This window comes from Alligator mississippiensis, chromosome 3, assembly GCF_030867095.1.
Source record: "Alligator mississippiensis isolate rAllMis1 chromosome 3, rAllMis1, whole genome shotgun sequence".
Classification (NCBI taxonomy): Eukaryota; Metazoa; Chordata; order Crocodylia; family Alligatoridae; genus Alligator; species Alligator mississippiensis.
The window spans coordinates 84,480,954-84,499,408 of NC_081826.1; the positions used below are offsets into that span (position 1 = coordinate 84,480,954).

General features: G+C 45.8%; 1 protein-coding gene across 3 annotated transcripts in view; it reads left to right on the top strand.

Moving 5' to 3' along the window:
• The window catches only part of CHST9 (carbohydrate sulfotransferase 9), a 185,108-nt gene that overhangs the window by 129,057 nt on the left and 37,596 nt on the right, over nt 1-18,455 (top strand). For all 3 annotated transcript variants that reach the window (XM_014595251.3, XM_019487409.2, XM_059724153.1), the window contains exon 3: nt 17,112-17,149. In XM_014595251.3, the coding sequence (XP_014450737.1) occupies nt 17,112-17,149 (38 nt within the window). The remainder of the gene's footprint in view (nt 1-17,111; nt 17,150-18,455) is intronic.

The window sequence follows — 18,455 nt, forward strand, 5'->3', positions numbered from 1 at the left end:
TGCACCACCTCAGGATCTACACATGGAAGTCTGGCGCCTTACTGCTGCCTCTCTACAACCCCAGTGAGAGACTTGTCGTGCCCCTCGCTTAGGAACACTGAGGCAAAGAACTCGTTGAGGAGTTCAGCCTTGTCCCCCCTATCTGTCACCAATTGCTTCTGCCCATTTAGCAGGGGTCCTATTCCTCCCTGGGCCTTCCTTTTACTCCCTATATATCTAAAAAACAATTTCTTGTTGTCCTTTACTTGGGTTGCCATCCTCAGCTCCATGGTAGCTTTGGCCCGCCTAACTGCCTCCCTACAAGCACGAGCAGAGGAGGTATATTCATCTTTAGTGATCTCACCCTGTTTCCACTTTTTATGTGCTCCCCTTTTGGCCCTTAGGCTGCCCTGGATTTCTCTGGTCAGCCATGGAAGCCTCCTGGCCCCTTTCCCTCTTTTGCCTCGCTCGGGGATCGTCTTGCTTTGTGCCCAAAGGATCGTTTCCTTTAGGCACAGCCACCCTTCTTGGGCACCCATCCCATCAAAACTCCTACTCTGCAGTGCTTCCTTGACTAATCGCCTGAGTGCAATGAGATCAGCTTTCCTAAAGTCTAGCACTTTTACCCTACTAGTTACCTTACCCACTCGCCGTCTTATGTTGAATTCTCTTATAAGGTGATCACTGTCTCCCAGATAGCTACCGATCTGGAGGTCCCCTATCATGTCATCTCCCGTTGCCAATACCAGATCCAGTATGGCATTCCCCCTAGTGGGACCATACACCTCCTGTGTCAGGTGGAGGTCCTGTACACAAGTTAGAAACCTGCGTGAGCGATGGGACCTTGCTGTCTGCGTCTCCCAGCAGATGTCCGGGTAGTTTAGGTCCCCCATGACTACCGCCTCTTTAGCTTTTATGGTCTCCGAGAGTTGCCTCAGGAGCCCCGCATCTATTTCTTCCCCTTGGTGTGGGGGTCTGTAACAGACCCCTACCACCAAATCCCTTTCTCCTTGCCCCCCATGTAGCCTAACCCACAATCCTTCTACTTCCTCAACCTCGGATTCTGTCTTGATGAGGGTTGATGTATATTGCTCACTGACATAAAGTGCAACCCCCCCCCCCCTTTCTTCCCCGACCTGTCCTTTCTATACAATCTATAGCCCTCAATATGTACCGCCCAGTCATGGGATGAATCCCACCAGGTCATGGGATGAATCCCACCAGGTCATGGGATGACTTTATCATGCATCAGCGGATGCGTGACAAATAGAACCAAAGAGGTGATACTTCCCCTCTCTGCGGCATTGGTCAGACTGCAGTTGGAGTACTGTGTCCAGTTTTGGGCACTGTACTTCAGGAAGAATGTTGATAGACTCAAGAGGCCACTCGTATACCTAAGGGCTTATAGGACAAGCCATATGAGGAGAGACTGAAGGACCTGGACCTCTTCAGCCTCCGCAAGAGAAGGCTGAGAGGTGATCTTGTGGCCTCCTACAGATTCATTAGGGGGACACAGCAAGGGATCGGAGATGCTCTGTTCACCAGGGCACCTCTTGGGGTAACAAGGAACAATGGACACAAACTGACAGAGCATATTTAGGACAGATATCAGGAAAAAACTCTTCATGGTAAGGATGGCCAAAATTTGGAATGGGCTTCCAAGGGAAGTGGTACTCTCCCCTACCTTGGGGGTCTTTAGGAGAAGGCTGGATAGGCATCTGACTGGGGTCATCTGACCCCAGCACTCTTTCCTGCCTATGCAGGGGGTCAGACTTGATCTGTTGAGGTCCCTTCAGACACTAGCATCTATGAATTTATGAAGTACCAGGTTTGAATTTGCACCTGTTACCAATCTGGAAAATAGATCTCTGCACATTTCCTCCTTAGGCAAAGGACCAAGTTGAGGGAAGCTGCAAGAGCTGTTGTTTCCAGGAACTATTCTAGCTTGCTATTCTAGCTTTTCAGAAGCAGCTCTGGGTGGTTTACAGACCAGTGATGATAACAGAGTTGATCACAACCTGTTGATATGCTTTCTATACTTCTTTAAGTAGAGGTACTCATTTCTGATCTTATAACACCAATTTCCCTTCCCCACCACAAATGTGATTTCTTCAAAAGACTATTTCCACTCCAGCTTATTTACATAGATTTGACTTGCATTTAATAGCAAGACCAAACCCTGTCTAAAAGCTGAGGTTCCCTCATAGGGGATGCATTTATTGCTAACCCATCCTTTAAATAAATAAGGTTCATCTGGAACATCACAAGTAGAAACATGGCAGAAGGAGTCATGCAGTTTCTCAGGTGCAAAGTTCCAAAACTTATCCCTCCCTTTTTCCAGACCAGGGGTGGCCAACCTTCAGCATGCATGTCCACAAGTAGCATGAGCAGCCTCTATGTATAGCACACAGCTACACAGGAGACAAGCAGCACAGTGACACATAAGGCAGGGAGTGAAAAGCAGGGCAGCAGATTGGATAGGGAGCACAATCAAGAAGCAAAACGGAGAGCAACAGATCAGGTGAGTAGCACAGGGCAGGGAGCAGAGAGTAGACTGCTGGTTTGGGCAAGGGAAGGATATCAGAGCGGCACTTGCGGAGTTTGCAGGGCTTCATTTCTGACACTCATGCCAAAATGGTTGTCTCAGTAGTTCAGACAGTGTGTGAAAACCTGAGCCTGTAGAGGGATTGCCTGGAGAGGTCAGTCACCAAACATTTCTCACCATCATCACCTACTTACTTAATATTGTTGTTCAGAAGTAGATTGACCAGTTGACTTCGGTGTTCAAACTTTAAGCAGGCATTCAAAACTCAGTTATTTAAAAAATTGTACAAAAGGATCAGGAGAATCATGCAAAGCACCAGATACATATATTTATAGGATCTTACTTTCTCATTAAATAAAGCCATGGTCTTCATCTTTTAGAAATGGAACCATTTTTACCCTGCTATTATGCTGTTAGGAAGGAAACAGGCTGTCAGAAGTCTTAATGTATCTGCTAATATATCTGAACGCAAGAAACAGTATCCAGCTGTTATGAGTATCCTTCAACAGAACAAATATTTCCTAACTTCATCCCTTTTAACTGGTGATCTTAATTACATTTGAGCTGGAAGTAGCTTATCAAAAGGAATAATGCCATATTAATCTGAAAAACTGCACAAATGTCACTTTTTTTTTCCTCTGTGTGGAGAAAAGGCAAAATAGTGTAAATAATTCTGTGTTGAGGTTGCATGGATAAAAATGTTTGAAGTGTAAATGTTAAAGAGTTCATCATGACAGCAATAAGTATGACTTGGTCATGTCCCTACTATCAGTTAATTATAAAACAGTTTAGGCTTCAAAAGCCTTCATTTAAGTAAATGTCAGTATTAAAGAAACACCCTGAAAACTATCATCAGTATGTTATTTTGTGCATGAAAACCTAGAGGACTCTAGGAGAAGAGTGGTCCCTGAATATATTTCTTTTTAGTTTAAGTAACCAGAGGCTTATACAGGAAGATTGCTTTTTTGGAGCATCCAAAACCAGCTAGAAGGATTGTTTGTGCCGGAAAAATATAGCCTTACAGTTATTTAGCAAGGAATCCATGTAAGACAAGTATAGAATAGGTGCATTTCTCCAATTGGTAGTAACGATGTTTAATCACAATTCCACTGGATTTGTAGCTAGTTAAGTTTCAGCAGGAATGGATATGTCAAATGTATGTATTTGATAAGCTTCTAATTTGCTTGCATTATCTCAAGCTGTTTGGATAACGCTGCTGAGCCAGTTAGGAACATTTAGCTGGTCCAAATGGTCCAAAATTAATTTAAGGCAGAATCTCATCAGGAAGATGGCTTAGCTATGTTGGCATATAACCTAAAATGTAGAGGATCATTGCTTTGAACTACACTAGAGAGATGTAGTTAAACATGTTAGTATCCCAGGTGCTAATTCAGCTCATCTCATGTTGCGGCTATGTTCTTGAACTAGTTGTGGGGTTGGAATCAAAAGTTGACATTTGGAAATCTTGCCCATGACTTACAGTTTCCTGTGCTTTTGTATTTGGAGTTCATCTCTCCTGCTTTCCGTGAAGGCTTGCTGAGCTGGGTAAAAGGTTTACTAAAGCCAGTAATGCTGTCTGCAACCATCACATGTAAAAACCAACATTTTCAAAATGGTGATAGAATAAAAATTGATTCCAGTGATTTAGCATCATGAGAATAAAAAAAAACAACATTTTATTTGAAGTATATTATGGGGGGGGAGGTGTATCAAGATTTTTTGGTAAAAACCAGAACTGTCCCAGCAGCATGAAATCCAGAGGTCAAATTCCTGTTCAACTGAAGAAAACTCCTATCGCTTTTCCCTGAACTCAGACTTAGTCCCAAGAGCGGCTAATAACTATTTTAAAGTTGGTTCCAGTTTATGTATGCTTATAGAAGCACATATAAATATATACTTATAAAATATATATAAATACACCTAACAATCTAATCAATGGAAAAGTAACTTGAAGAAAGGCAAAATAAACAAGGTTTGGACTAATGTCAATAATAAGACTTTCTTCTGCCCTAATTGCACAACTCTTTACTTGTACAAAAAACAAAAAAAATTATCAAAGTATCACAGTACTCTGTATAGTTCTGTCTTGTAGGTACAAGACTTCTGTCTTAAAATGATTTGAACTTGTAGCTAAATTAGACAAGGTTGATTTATGTAAATGTGTTGATTTTGAAGAAACATACTTTTTAATCTTTAAGATGATCTAAAGAAAATATAGAAAAGAGAAATGAGGCTATTTCAACTGGTTCTAAAAAGAATGTGCTGCTGAGTTTGAGTGGGGGGTCTTGGGTAATAACAAAAAAAATGATGTTTTGGTTTTAATAGTGGTGCTCAAGCTAAAAGGTGGTAAGTATTGATCTGAAACACAAATGTTGCAACCTTCCAGATACGCAAGGTATTTCAGTCCTAATTTGTAACACCTTTGCTATAGCCTCTAGGTTTTCATGCACATTCACCTCTTCTGAACAGAGACTGCTGATGGTGCCAAATCCATGTGATTGTTTTCTGCTGAGGACAGCCACCAGTTTGTGACTAAACAGAGGCTACAGTAGTCAATTTGAGTGTGAACAGACATAACACTTAGACTGGTTTAAACATGGTTTAGACCACAAGGGTCCAGACATGCAAGCTAGTTCACAACAGTTACAACCCCCAAACCATTTCAGAAGTATACTTGGATAAGCAGGTATTATTTTGAAGCAGGTCTCCATGGTTCAGTGTTGTATGCGGAAACCAAGCTTTCTATGGCTAAAGTCTGGTTGGTCCTCCAGGCATCTCACACTACACTGCTACTCACTCCCTGTCACTCCAACCCACACATGACAACTGGCTGTTCAAGTACACAGCCGTAACTCTACTGCCCCAACCCCTATTGCCTGCAGATGACCACAGCTGGGACCTATGGGGGCAGCTCTTCTGCACTTTAAAGAGCTGCTCAATTTCCTTCTGTTGAGGGTCCTTGAGGACTTCCCACGGACTCTGTTGCCACCAATGGAAGGGAATTGATCTGCTCTTTAAAGGCAGCAGGAAGCTGCTGCTTGATGTCCTCCCATCTGCCCATGCACACAGAAGAAGGGGTCAGGTAGCCTGCCCCTAGCTACCCCTACTTCCCACGCCAAATCAGGCAGGAAGCACTGCACCCCAGTTAGTTTCCAAGTACAGAGGTAAATTGATTAGTGGCTTGAGGGAACAAGTTCTTTAGAAGCTTTGGCATCTCCAGAGCACCCAGGTCTCACAAACCTAGATGCAGAGTCAAAACAACTCCCCCTGTCTCCCCCCTCCCGCCCATACACACACACCCTAGATATTTCCAGTCAGGGTACCACCATACTATAGCTTTCAATAAAGTGCAGGAATGGGTCTTTGTTGAATTCACTACTGTTAGTAAAAAAGGGGAGCAGAAAATTTCAATTGGGTTGGGTACACTATACCACCCTCAGGTGGTGGTTGAATGGCATGGCATGACTAAAAGGAGGTGATTCTACTTAGAACCCTTAGCAGCATATGTACAGTTACCTCTAACCCAGGACAGTTGTGAACCAGTGACATTCTTGGAATGGTTTGAGTGTTATACGTGTTCTCACTCATTCCTTGTTACTTGGAGCTTGATCGCCAGTCTTCTGAAGTAGATAGTCAACTTCTGCTCAACTAAGCTTGCATCCTCTTTGCTGATCTTACTTCTTTGCAGTAATTACTGCTATTGTAGAACCCTTGTATTTAAATCAGCAAAAGGGAGAGCTATGGATTATGCCATTGATTCCCTCTGTAATCTTTCTTTATGTGATGACGGAGGTCTTATGTCTGGTGTCACCTGTCATTAAGGTAGCCCCTCCCCTTGTCTCGCCTGCCACGACTTTGCCGGTAAATTCTTATGAGAGGGTTCTAGTGGAGTTCTCAGAGGGGTTCCCCGACATGGGTATACTCACAGTTGTCACGTGTGTTGTTCCATGGGGCTCCGCCAACCCTACACCCCGTCCACTCGCCAACCGATCCTGTGCTGGTCTGATGGCGATCTTCGGTCCTCGGAGGGGTTGCCCGCCGTTGGATTCACAAATGCAGGAACGCGGACTCAGCTGCACTGCTTCACCAGCCCGTCCTCTTTTCTCTCTCTATCTTTTGGCTCTCCCTGTATTTCTTTGTGTCTTTCCTCCCTAGCTTCTTTAGAAATAGTATTCCCCTGGGGCAGAGAGGGTCACAGAGCTGCCTTCCCTTCCCCAGCGACTTCAAAGGGATCCCGTGCCCGTCCACTGCTCTACTTCTCCTAGGGGACATCCTGGTGTCTGCAGGCAGTTTCAACCTTCCCCATGCTCCCCGTCTCCCAAAGGGAGTACTGGTCTCTCCCTGTTCACTCTCGGTTGAGAACCAGGGGTTTCCCCTTTCTTGCCTCTGCCTGAGGCGCCGAGGTTTCCCCTGTCTCCCGCGCCGGTACTGCATGATCTACCTTGTGCCTGTCTCCGGCAGGAGCCTCAGCACACCAAGCGTGCTGCCTGCTGTCTCTCCCTTTCTCTGGCTCCCCCCCCCCCCCGCGGGTGCTGTTGGGGTTTTTAAACTTTCCCACAGCAGCCATATCGGCCGCTGCGATTGGCCTGGCTGCCTCCCTCACTGGGAACAGCTGCTTAAATAACTGGCGTAATGCTGGCTCGTGCGGCTGCAGCTGTGGCTGCAGCTGCCGCTGCGGTCCCGGCTCCGGCACTGCCAGGTTTCCCGGAGGTAAGTCACCCCCTCCGGGGTTCTGTTCCAGGGTTTTGTATGCCCCGCAGCCCTCACTTGCCTCTTCTCGTGCCTGTGGCAGCAACGCACCGCCACAGACCTCTCCCCTTAAGTCGCCTTGTGGCATCTGGTTGCTGTGTGCAGCCTCTTTTACAGTTTGGTGTTCTTCACCATGACTGTAATCCGGTTCTTCCTCCAGCTGGTCGGGATCCTCCCATCTGGATAAAAATTCGGCCACAAAATTATCCTTGCCTGGACAACGTATCACTGTAAATTTGAAAGGTTATAATGCCAGTGCCCAGCAAGTAATTCTGGCATTCGTGCTTTGTTTCTTTGTTAACCACTGTAAGGGAGCATGATCCATCACCACTATGAAATCTCTCCCCATAAGGTAGTATTTGAAATGCTCTATGGCCCATCGTATTGCCAGGCATTCCCTTTCAACCGTCGCATACCTTGTCTCAGTATGGCTGAGCTTCCAGCTGGCAAAGGCAATCGGGCGTTCGTCATTTTTCCCCTTCTGCAATAAAACTGCCCCCAGTGCACGTCCTGATGTGTCCATCTGCAAAATAAAAGAAGCATTAAAATTAGGTGTTTGCATCATAACATCGTGATGCATTGCCTCCTTCAAGCTGCAGAAGCTTCTTCTCATCCCTGGGGTCCACTTCAGGTTTGTTGTGGCGACTCCAGCCAGCGCGTCCGTGAGTGGTGCAGAAATGCTTGCAAAGTGTGGTATAAACCGGTGGTAATAATTAATGAGTCCCAAAAAGGAACGTAGTTGCCTGCGTGTCCGTGGTTCCGGGAATTGTTTTATGGCTTTGATCTTATCGGTAAGGGGTCGTATCATCCCTTGCCCAACCCGAAACCCCAAGTAGGCCATCTCCTTTTCCACTAGTTTGCACTTCCTGGGATTGGCGGTTAGTCCCGCTGCTTGGAGCTCTTCTAGGACAGCCCTCAGGGCTCTGAGGTATTGTTTCCAACCAGGGGTAAATATGATGATAGTCATCTATATAGGCCACTGCATATGCTGCATGCGGCGCCAGCAAGGTATCCATTAGCCTCTGGAAGGTGGCGGCTGCTCCATTGAGGCCAAAGGGCATTCTTACGAACTGAAATAGGCCCCAAGGTGTCCCAAATGTAGTCTTGGCACAATCTGTCAGGTGTAAGGGAATCTGCCAATATCCTTTTGCCAGGTCAAGAGTTGATATATATCGTACTTCGCCAATCCTCTCAATGAGGTTGGTCACATACGGCATCGGGAAGGCATCAAAGGTTGTCAGGGCATTTAGTTTTCTAAAATCTATGCATAAGCGAAGTGATCCATCAGGCTTTGCCACTGGCACAATAGGGCTACGCCATGGGCTATGTGAGGGTCAAATAATCCCCTGCTCCTGCATCCATGATATCTCTTATTGTATTTCCTGTTGCCACCGCTGGGGTATCGGTCGCCACCTCTCTCTGACCAGTGTGCCTGGGAGCGTTCTTATCTCGTGCTGAATACTTGTCACCTGCCCTGGGGCTTCTTGGAACACCTCTCGGAACTTTTCTATTAAGGCTAACAATTCTTGTCTCTGTTGACCGTTCAGTTCTTTACTTACTTGCACAGCTTCTTCCTGTGTGGATCGGCTCAATCCAGGGTAGAGGGGTCCTAGATCCTCTTCCGCTATATTTTCTCATGCCATCCATCCCTGTGGGGTTTTCCACTCCTTCAGCACATTTACGTGGTAGACTTGGTGCTCCCAGTGATGGCCCGGTTTGAGTACTTCATAATCAACCGGCCACACTTGCCTTACTACCGAAAATGGTCCTTGCCACATCACGAGTTGCTTGCTTAAGGTGGTAGGTATTGATACCAGAACCTTGTCCCTGGGCTGGAAGGTGTGTGCTTTCACCCTTTTATTATGCTGGGTTTCCTGTCGCTCTTGTGCATTCCTCACATTTTAGCCTGCGATCTGCTGAGCCTTCTGGATACGAGCCTGCAGCTCCTGGCAGTATCTTTCTGCAGACACTTCTAGTCCCATCGGCTATTCTCATTCCTCCCTGACAACCTGTAACAAACCCCTGGGACTGTGGCTGTACACTAAGTGGAACGGTGAGTATCGCGTTGACTCTTGAGGGGCGTCCCACAGAGCGAATAACAAGGGTGTCAGAAGAGTGTCCCACCATCAGGGATCCTCTTGTGAACAATGCCTGAGCAATCGCTTAATGGTGCCATTCAGCCTCTCCACCAGGCCATTCATTTGGGGATGATAAACCAAGGTTTTCAGCTGTGTGATGCCAAGGGTTTTACAAAGGGCCTTCATCACGCCAGACATAAAATTGGTCCCCTGATCTGTAAGTATTTCTCGGGGTATGCCCACCCATGCTATCCACCTGAGCAGTTCTTCCGCCACTTTTGTTGCTGTAATCGACCTCAGTGGAACTGCGTCTGGGAACCGGGTGGCATAGTCCACCAAAACCAAGATGTATTGGTACCCGTTATGTGACTTCGGGAGAGGAACTACTATATCCAGTATGATTCTGGAAAATGGAGTTTCTATTATTGGCATAGGTCTTAAAGGTGGTCTAGGTGTCCTCCACTCTTGGGCTCTCTGGCACTCAGGGCATGCCGCCCCCCACCTGTCCACATCCTCGTGCAAGCGGGGCCAGAAGAATTCCTGGGTCAGCCTAACCCGGGTCTTAGTGTGTCCCAAATGACCACCAATTGGGGAATCATGGGCCAATCTCCATATGGGGTATCGAAGTGGAGTCGGGACTACCAACTGCCTCCCCTCCAACGTGCCCCCCTCACCCCATTGCACCCAATACAGCAAGCCGCCCATTACCTCAAAGCCTCCGGGACATTCCCTCTTTGGGATCCTCGATCTTCAACTGTTGGAGTTCGTGGTCCTCCTGTTGAGCCCAATGGAACTGGGCTGCACTCACTAGGGACTCCAGGTTAATGTTGCCCCAGGATTCCTGGCTGGAAGGGTTGGGGCTCTCACCCGCCCAGCCTTCTCCCTTTCTAAGTCGCTTCCTTTCCTCTTCGGTGGCTTGCACTCTTTCCAACATGGTGTAGAATGGCTCCCATTCTCTTCCTAAAATCATCTCACATGCCAAGGTTGGGGCCAGTCCCACCCACAACTCCCCGCAGAACTCCATTACCCAGATCGGCACATAACAGCTGCGAAATGTCATCTCCCCACCTAATATACAGGTCATATTGATGGGACCAGCATCCTCCCTCCTCGTCTGTGGGGCGAGATCGGCCCGGAGTAAGGATTGAGAACATCCTGTATCTAACGTTGCCCAAACAGCCTTGCCTCCTATCCAGGCTGTGACTACAGGGTGATTCCACCCTCCTTTCTGGTTCGTGAACCCAAAGTTGCCGTCCATGGGTTCACCCTTTTCCATTTCCTTGCCCTTCTCTCGAGTTGGAGGGTACCCCATTGGTCTGCGGCTCAGCTCGCTTAGCCTCTCCCCACAGTCCCGGGAGATGTGGCCCATCCTTCCACAATGACAACATACCACCACCTTCAGGGACCCTTTTCTCGGACCCGACTGTCGCTTCCTTCACTCGTTAAGTTCTCCTTCGAGACCCGTAGGCCTCGTCCACTTCCCCTTTCCTTTTCCAAGTTAGTGAAAGCCTCTGCCAAGCATAATGCTTCCTCGCTGGTCTGCGGTTGGTGCCTCCGCACCCACCTCTGGGTGTCCTCCTCTAAGTCCCAGAGGAACTGCTCCAGCAATATCTGGTCTAATACCCCTGTCCCAGGGACGCCAGGGCTATGGGGAAACCCCAGCCCAAAACCAAAGAGAAAGAGAGCCCATACTTATACTTGCAGGAGCCGGGGGTAGCAGGGGAGCACACGCTGGGAAACCACCTGCGCGTTTCATTAGGTGCGCTCATATCCAGCTGAGACCAGGTGATATCAGCGAGAGACGCCACCCAGCGGGAATAAAGTGCGGCCCTGGGGGCACAGGAAGGAGGCAGCGGAAGACCACGGAGCCTGCAGGGAAACACGAGGTTGGGAGCGTGCACCTGCGGGGTTTGTCTGCCTCAGGCAGGGAAAGCTGCTGCAGCGAGGGAAGCGGCGAAAGTGGCGAGAGCCGCAGCTACAAAGACTCCAGCTGCGGAGCCGACGAGAGAGCGAATAGGAAGGCTGGGGAGGGAACCAGCTGTGGAGCCGACGAAAGAGCCGGCAGGGAAGCCGGTGAAGGAACCGGTGAGAGAGCCGGCAGGGAAGCCGACAAAAGAGCCGGCAGGGAAGCCGGTGAAGGAACCGGTGAGAGAGCCAGCAGGGAAGCCGGAGAGAGAGCCCGTGGGAGCAACGGGACCTCGGGTCTTGTAGCCCTCAGACCAGAGCCCAGCTTAGGTCACCGAGTCAAGCTGGTAGGGGACTGGGGAAGAGACAAGGTGGGGCCAGTAAAAAGAAGCTGAGAGATCCGCGGCAGAAGGTGGCCTTTGGCTGGGGCGTAGGGGAGGTTGGAGCCCTGTGAGTGCCCATCGAAGGCGTGACAGCCCTGCAGGCTGCGTCGAAGGGGACCCCCACCACTGAAGGTCCATTCAAAGTCATGGCAGGCAAGTCTTGGGGGTCTGCCAACGGCATCCGAGGCACCCTCTGGGGCCCTCTTGCAGGACCGGGGCAAACCCAGTCAGCCACCCAAGCAAAAGCGGCTCGGGAACGCCTTTTGGAGCAGAGGCGGGCACAACCCCCTCCCAGTCAAATTTGCCTATGGGCAACCATTTCCAGAGGGAATCTCATAAGGACTGCAGCAAGCCCCTGGGTTGCCTAGCTTCTCTCGGCTTCCAGGCCCGGAAAGCCTGCCTGTAGCTTTCGGGTGAGATTTCTAGCCGATAGAGGATTGCAGCTTTGACAGCCTCGTAATCTCGGGCCTCTTCCCGTGACAAGGCCCAGTAAGCGGCTTGGGCGCGATCAATCACCAGTGCCCCTAACTGGTGACCCCACTGGCTCCACTCCAGCTGCGTCCGTATGGCCGTCCTTTCAAAGGCCTCTGTGTAGGCTTCTGGGTCATCATCCTTTGTCATACGGGGCATCTTGAATAGAGCAGCGTTACGCTGCATCCATTCTTGTTGATGGGCTCCCTGCAATTATTGTACCTCCAGCACCTACCCGATAGCTTGGATGGCCTGAGTAAGCAACTCGGCATGGGCTATTGCCGATGGTTGCATCTTGAGTCCTACCTGGGCTGGGATCTCTGTCCCGTTAGTGCCGAAGCGAGATTCCCGGCCAACGCACCACTGTAATGATGGAGGTCTTACGTCTGGTGTCACCCGTTGTTAAGGTAGCCCCTCCCTTCATCTCGCCCACCACGACTTTGCTGGTAAATTCTTATGAGAGGGTTCTAGTGGAGTTCTTCTCAGAGGGGTTCCCCGACACGGGTATATTCACAGCTGTCACGTGTGTTGTTCCACGGGGCTCCGCTACCCCTACACCCCGTCCACTCACCAACCGATCCTGTGCCAGTCTGATGGTGATCTTCGGTCCTCGGCGGGGTTGTCCGCCATCGGATTCACAAATGCAAGAACACGGACTCGCTGCACCGCTCTGCCAGCCCATCCTCTTTTCTCTCTCTCTCTTTCGGCTCTCCCTGTATTTCTTTGTGTCTTTCCTTCCTAGCTTCTTAGAAATAGTATTCCCCTGGGGCAGAGAGAGTCACGGAGCTGCCTTCCCTTCCCCAGCGACTTCCAGGGGATCCCGTGCCCATCCACTGCTCTACTTCTCCTAGGGGACGTCCTGGTGTCCGCAGGGAGTTTCGACCTTCCCCGTGCTCCCCATCTCCCAAAGGGAGTACTAGTCTCTTCGTGTTCACTCTCGGTTGAGAACCAGGGGTTTTCCCCTTTCTTGCCTCTGCCCGAGGCTCTGAGGTTTCCCCTGTCTCCTGCGCCGGTACTGCACGATCTACCTCGTGCCTCTCTCCGGCAGGAGCCTCAGCACGCCAAGTATGCTGCCTGCTGTCTCTCCCTCTCTCTGGCTCCCCCACGGGTGCTGTTGGGGTTTTTAAACTTTCCCTCAGCATCCATGTCGGCCACTGCGATTGGTCTGGCTGCCTTCCTCACTAGGAACAGCTGCTTAAATAACTGGCGTAATGCCGGCTTGTGCGGCTGCAGCTGCAGCTGCCACCACGGTCCTGACTCCAGCACCGCTGGGTTTCCCGGAGGTAAGTCACCCCTTCCGGGGTTCTGTTCTGGGGTTTCGTATGCCCCGCAGCCCTCACTTGCCTCTTCTCATGCCTGTGGCGGCGATATGCCACCACACTTTACATTTCATCTTTTTACTTATTTTAGGTAGAGATAATAGGTTTCATTGATAATACAATTTGCATCTCAAGGCATCACTGTAAATACAATGAAATGAAAGGTTACTCAACACAACTCACTTTTCCCTCTGGGCTGACTTTAAAAACTCATTGATGTCACTTCCTTCCTCAGTCAGTAAGTGAATTTTCACTAATTCTCAAGACCAGCTGTCCATGCTGTCAACAGAAAGTTATTAAAATTCCTTTAAAGTGAATCAAAATAGCCTTAAAACAAATGTACTGTGAAACAGGAAAGCATCAGTATTCAAAGTCCACAAACCTTTGAGCAAAATAGTGTTGATCTAAGCAGAGATTTCAAATGCCGTACTTTTCTAGCAACTTGTATATCATTAAGGAATGTTAGAGCACACACTTCTTTAATCTTCCATTACCAGAACTTTTATTTGGTTAAAAACTAGCACCAAAATGTAATTCCCTTGCTCCCAAATATGATCTCAATGCACATGGGAATAACTTACTCTAAATCTCTAAATTATATATATTTTTTTTTTACTCTTGCAACTAAAATGTATCCTGTTTTACATGTAGCAAACAAAAATACTAAACCAGCATGCAGGAAATAATTATAATTAAGAAGCAACCTTATGATATAGCCTAAAGTAGTAGATTATCTTCAGTTTTTCTCCTTATGAAGAAATCATTGTAATGGATCAATAGGGAAGCTCATTTCTCTTAGTAATAATAAGATACTTGTGTTCAATTTGAAAATGTACAGTTATTACCCAGTTTTCAAAAATCTACATTGTTTATACTTCTATATGCTAGTACAGAGACACTAATTTAAAGAGAGGATCAGTATTTCCATGACAGCTCTTGAAGGAGGAAATGAGTGCATCATCATTTAGCAGAGATATAGCATGGCAGTTCCATGCTCTGGGTAGCCACAATGCATGGAGGTGTGATGGTGGTGGTGCAGCCAGCTGCCACTGAAGCAGCAGCTATTTTTGTACTCCTCTGCTCAAAGGAGTACCTAGGGCTGCTGCCCAGTCACCCCCACAACAGCCACGTACCTCAGTTATACAACTATAATTTAGTATTATGTTCCCAGGCCGGTTAAAGAGCCATGCTGATAAATTGTGAAACAAGTTCTATTGCAATTCTTCTAGATAGTTCCAACTGCTAGTAGACCTAGATGTATGAGTGGGAGTTCTTGACTGTCTCCAGTGGTTATGGATGACCTCCAGTTGCAGAAGGAGTGTATGTAATTGCTGTGGTCACTCTGTAGACTTATTGCTACAGACTACTGATTATATAATAGCATGTACCAAAATACAATTACTCTTCCTAAATGGTAAAAATAGATTTCATTTTCAAAAGGTATGTCATTCTTGATAGAAATACAAACTCCAATACTATGGTAAAGTACCAGTATTGGGTGGCCTAGACCATTATCTCCAATACCACTCTCAGAATGGTTCAGACAAAAGCCGAATAAGCACACAAAACTATAATTCAATTAGTAAGGTTGTGCAGTATTATGATAGGGTAGAATTTCTTAAACAAGCCACCTGGGCTAAGTACAGACAGTCAAAAAGCCCAAGGTGGAATCTATCTAAGTTATGCGGTTCTCTATAAGCAGCATAGTTTAGACCAGTAGCAAACAGAACATGTATTTACCCTTTGGTGGATGGGGGGGCAAGTCTTAGACTAAGTTTTGCCATTTTTAAACCAGTCTATATGTGCTGAATTTCTGTTCTCTTATGGGTATAGTCTGGTTTCCAATCACTTATATCGGTAAAAGTGTAATGTCTGTACCTGGCCCTGATGATTAACTTTGGCTATGTATACAACTTATCTTAGTGTAGCTATAGGTGCCACTGTTATTCATATCTGTTTGAATCTGGTCTAAATATTAATGATCTCTTTGCCACTATATCCTGTAGGAGTAATCCTGCAACTTTGAAATTTTGTTGTCTTCATTTTGAACTTCTCATTTTTGTATTGCCTAGCAGGCCTGCTTTGTTTTGCATCTGTACCTTTTTAGAAAGTTTTTGACATCTAATTTGTTTTCATCTTGTTTTCTTTTCATAATGTAAAATTTATCTTTTTCTTTATCTGGACACATCTTCTTATGCCATCCACCAAATGCCTCTAACACATCCCTGTAATTATTTATAATAAAACCTTACAATAAACTGTCCTTTGACATGGCATCAACACAATTTAGTGTAGATTTTGAAATGATACTGTACTCTTGATTTAACTGAGTATGTCTCTATTTTAATGGAAAAATAATACTTTTCCAAATAAGTGTTGCTTGAGTTTGCTACACTGGAGCCATGTTTCAGAGGTTCTAGTTCGGTAGACTCGAACATCCATGCATCATGCTTGAGCACACATCCCAGAAAATTATAGATTCCAAGAGTGCACCATGGGGCTTGGGTGGCTGGATATAACTGGTCAAGAACCCTGTGCTTTGTAGAAAAATATTTCCCTATGTGACTGGCCATTCCATTGCAACCCAGTCACCATCTGGGTTGGCCTAATGGTGCGTTATTGCCTGTGATATCTATATGAGATTCCATTCCAACATAAAATACGTGTGTATCAATTCTTCATAAAATTGGACATAATATGACCATCTTCCATTCATATTGATTTAAATTAAATTATATAATTATTAGTAGGTTTGCTTCCTTATTTTTTATTTCCATCCAAGCTTTGACATCTCTGTTACTAGTTAATTATGGGAATCCGGGGCCATAGTTCCAATACTGTGTTGAAATTATTTATTGACAGTCTGGGTACTAGCTGTGCCAATCACTTCCATTAACTTCAGATATTAGTTTGGAGTACCTGTCTTTCCCATTACCCAGAGCAGATCACTTAATATATATGTAACTTTTCTTTAGGAGCATCTACACATGCCAATTTAAGGTGCATTAACCATTTTTAAGGTGCATTAAGGACATGAGTCTACACGTGTGCACCCTTAATGCACCTTAAATATGGCTATTTTAGGCTATTTGTGCCTAAATTTGATACCTCCTTTTGCAGGTATCAAATTTTGGCACAAATAGCTAAAGTACCTTAACGCATGTGTAGATGTGCTAAGGCTGTGTATGTCGACACAGCAGTTTGCATACCACATTAATGCGCCTTAGCGCAAGCATGTGTAGACGTGTGCCTACATCACCTTAATGCACATTAGGCAAATGTGCATTAAGTTTAGGCACACATAAAAGCACATGTAGACATGCCCTGTAATTCCCTTTTTCATTTGTCTGATTATTTCATAGTGGATTAGTGATTCTGATCTCTAGCATACTTATTTTGCCTCATGTTAGCCTTACTGTTTTTGATTGGCTATCGTTTAAATTGTTCCTTAGTCCTCTTAATTTGTATATGACAGTATTTGTTCCATTCCACAAATATTATGGCTTTGGCTAAATTTCTATTTTAATATATTCCTTTTGAAGCCTGTTATACTCTTTTGTACTTTGTTATTTAATCATATTGTGTTTTTTGTTGACTGCATCATTTTTGTTGTTATGTATATGATCGTTTTATTCATTAAAATATGTTAAAGCTAATTACTTCTATTTTTTTTCTCTTTCAGTGTCTGGAGAAAAATTACAACAGCATATAATTAATCAGGTATTTTGTCATTTTTACACACTTTTTGTTACTCTACTTTTTTTTCTTGTGCTTTTAAAGAATTTTAACAGTTATGAAAAGGAAAAAACCCATAGGACAGACTAAAGCAGAGCATAAGGCATGCAGATGTTATTGAGGTATCCCTCCCAGCTCTTCCTGTGCACTGAATTAAGAGTTGAAATAATCCCTTCTTTTTAAATCCATTGTCTATAATGTGAAGAACTTTGTGTGCCAGTTTGTCACTTTGCCCTGTGATGTGAATAGAGCCAACAAACAATTTGTCCCTGGGACCGGATTTGAAAATGCTAAGCTAGGGGCTTTTTATAAATGATAGTTGTACCAGTTTGACAGCACAGCTTCCTAAAAATTGGTGTGAAACACTTGTGCTGACATTGTATTACTGTGCTGTATGTAAATGATAAATGGTGCATTATAATTTGCTGTTTTGGCTCTAATAATTACAGTACATCTGCAAGGTTTGACTGTTGCTTTGCTGAGCTGTGACATTACTTGTGGCACCATCATGCTAGGAGTTCTTATCTGAGTTATGAAATAAACTGGCTCTCTACTTTGCTGTTATCTGCTTTTATTATCAATAAGAAAAAAGTGTTATTTGAAGAGAAAACCTTTTAGCATTACATATACTCTTTCCACTTCAGAAAAAGGGTGTGAAACTATAATGAAAAACAATTGTCTTGGCCAGTCAGAGTGCAGGAGTGCTGTAGTTATTTATTCTTAAGTATTCACTTTTTCTTGAATGCTAAAAGAATCTTATTTGTATAATTGTTCTCTTTTTTTGCGTAAATAACTACAGATTCCTGTTCTCTGCCTAAGTGCTGTTATTCAGTCAGAGCCTGCAGAAATTTGCATAACCAGGGCACATTTTAAAGAACAAAGTCAGTGTTTCCCGAAACGTGGGGCATGCAAAAGGTTCCTAGCGGGCTATATGCAGCTCACAGAAGCAATCAGCAGTGCCTCCCCAACCCCCTTCCCCATATTCCCAAGTCACTACCACTCCTTCTCACACTGCTGATTGCTGCTGGCCAGGGGAATCAACAGCAGTTGGTGGCAAGAAAAGGAGCAGCTGCAGCTCAAGTAGGGGGCATGAGAGTAGTCTACTTCACTATGATGTAGTGCAAACCCACAATGTTTGGGAAAGAATCATTTGAATTCATGTATTCTGGCTGCAGTCCTCCAATTCATGGCTAATTCAAACATGAATGTTCATCATCAGGGCTAAATATGCAGTGTAGATAGGTTCTTTGGGTAGATGTGATATCTTTTATTAGCTCAATTAAATAGTTGG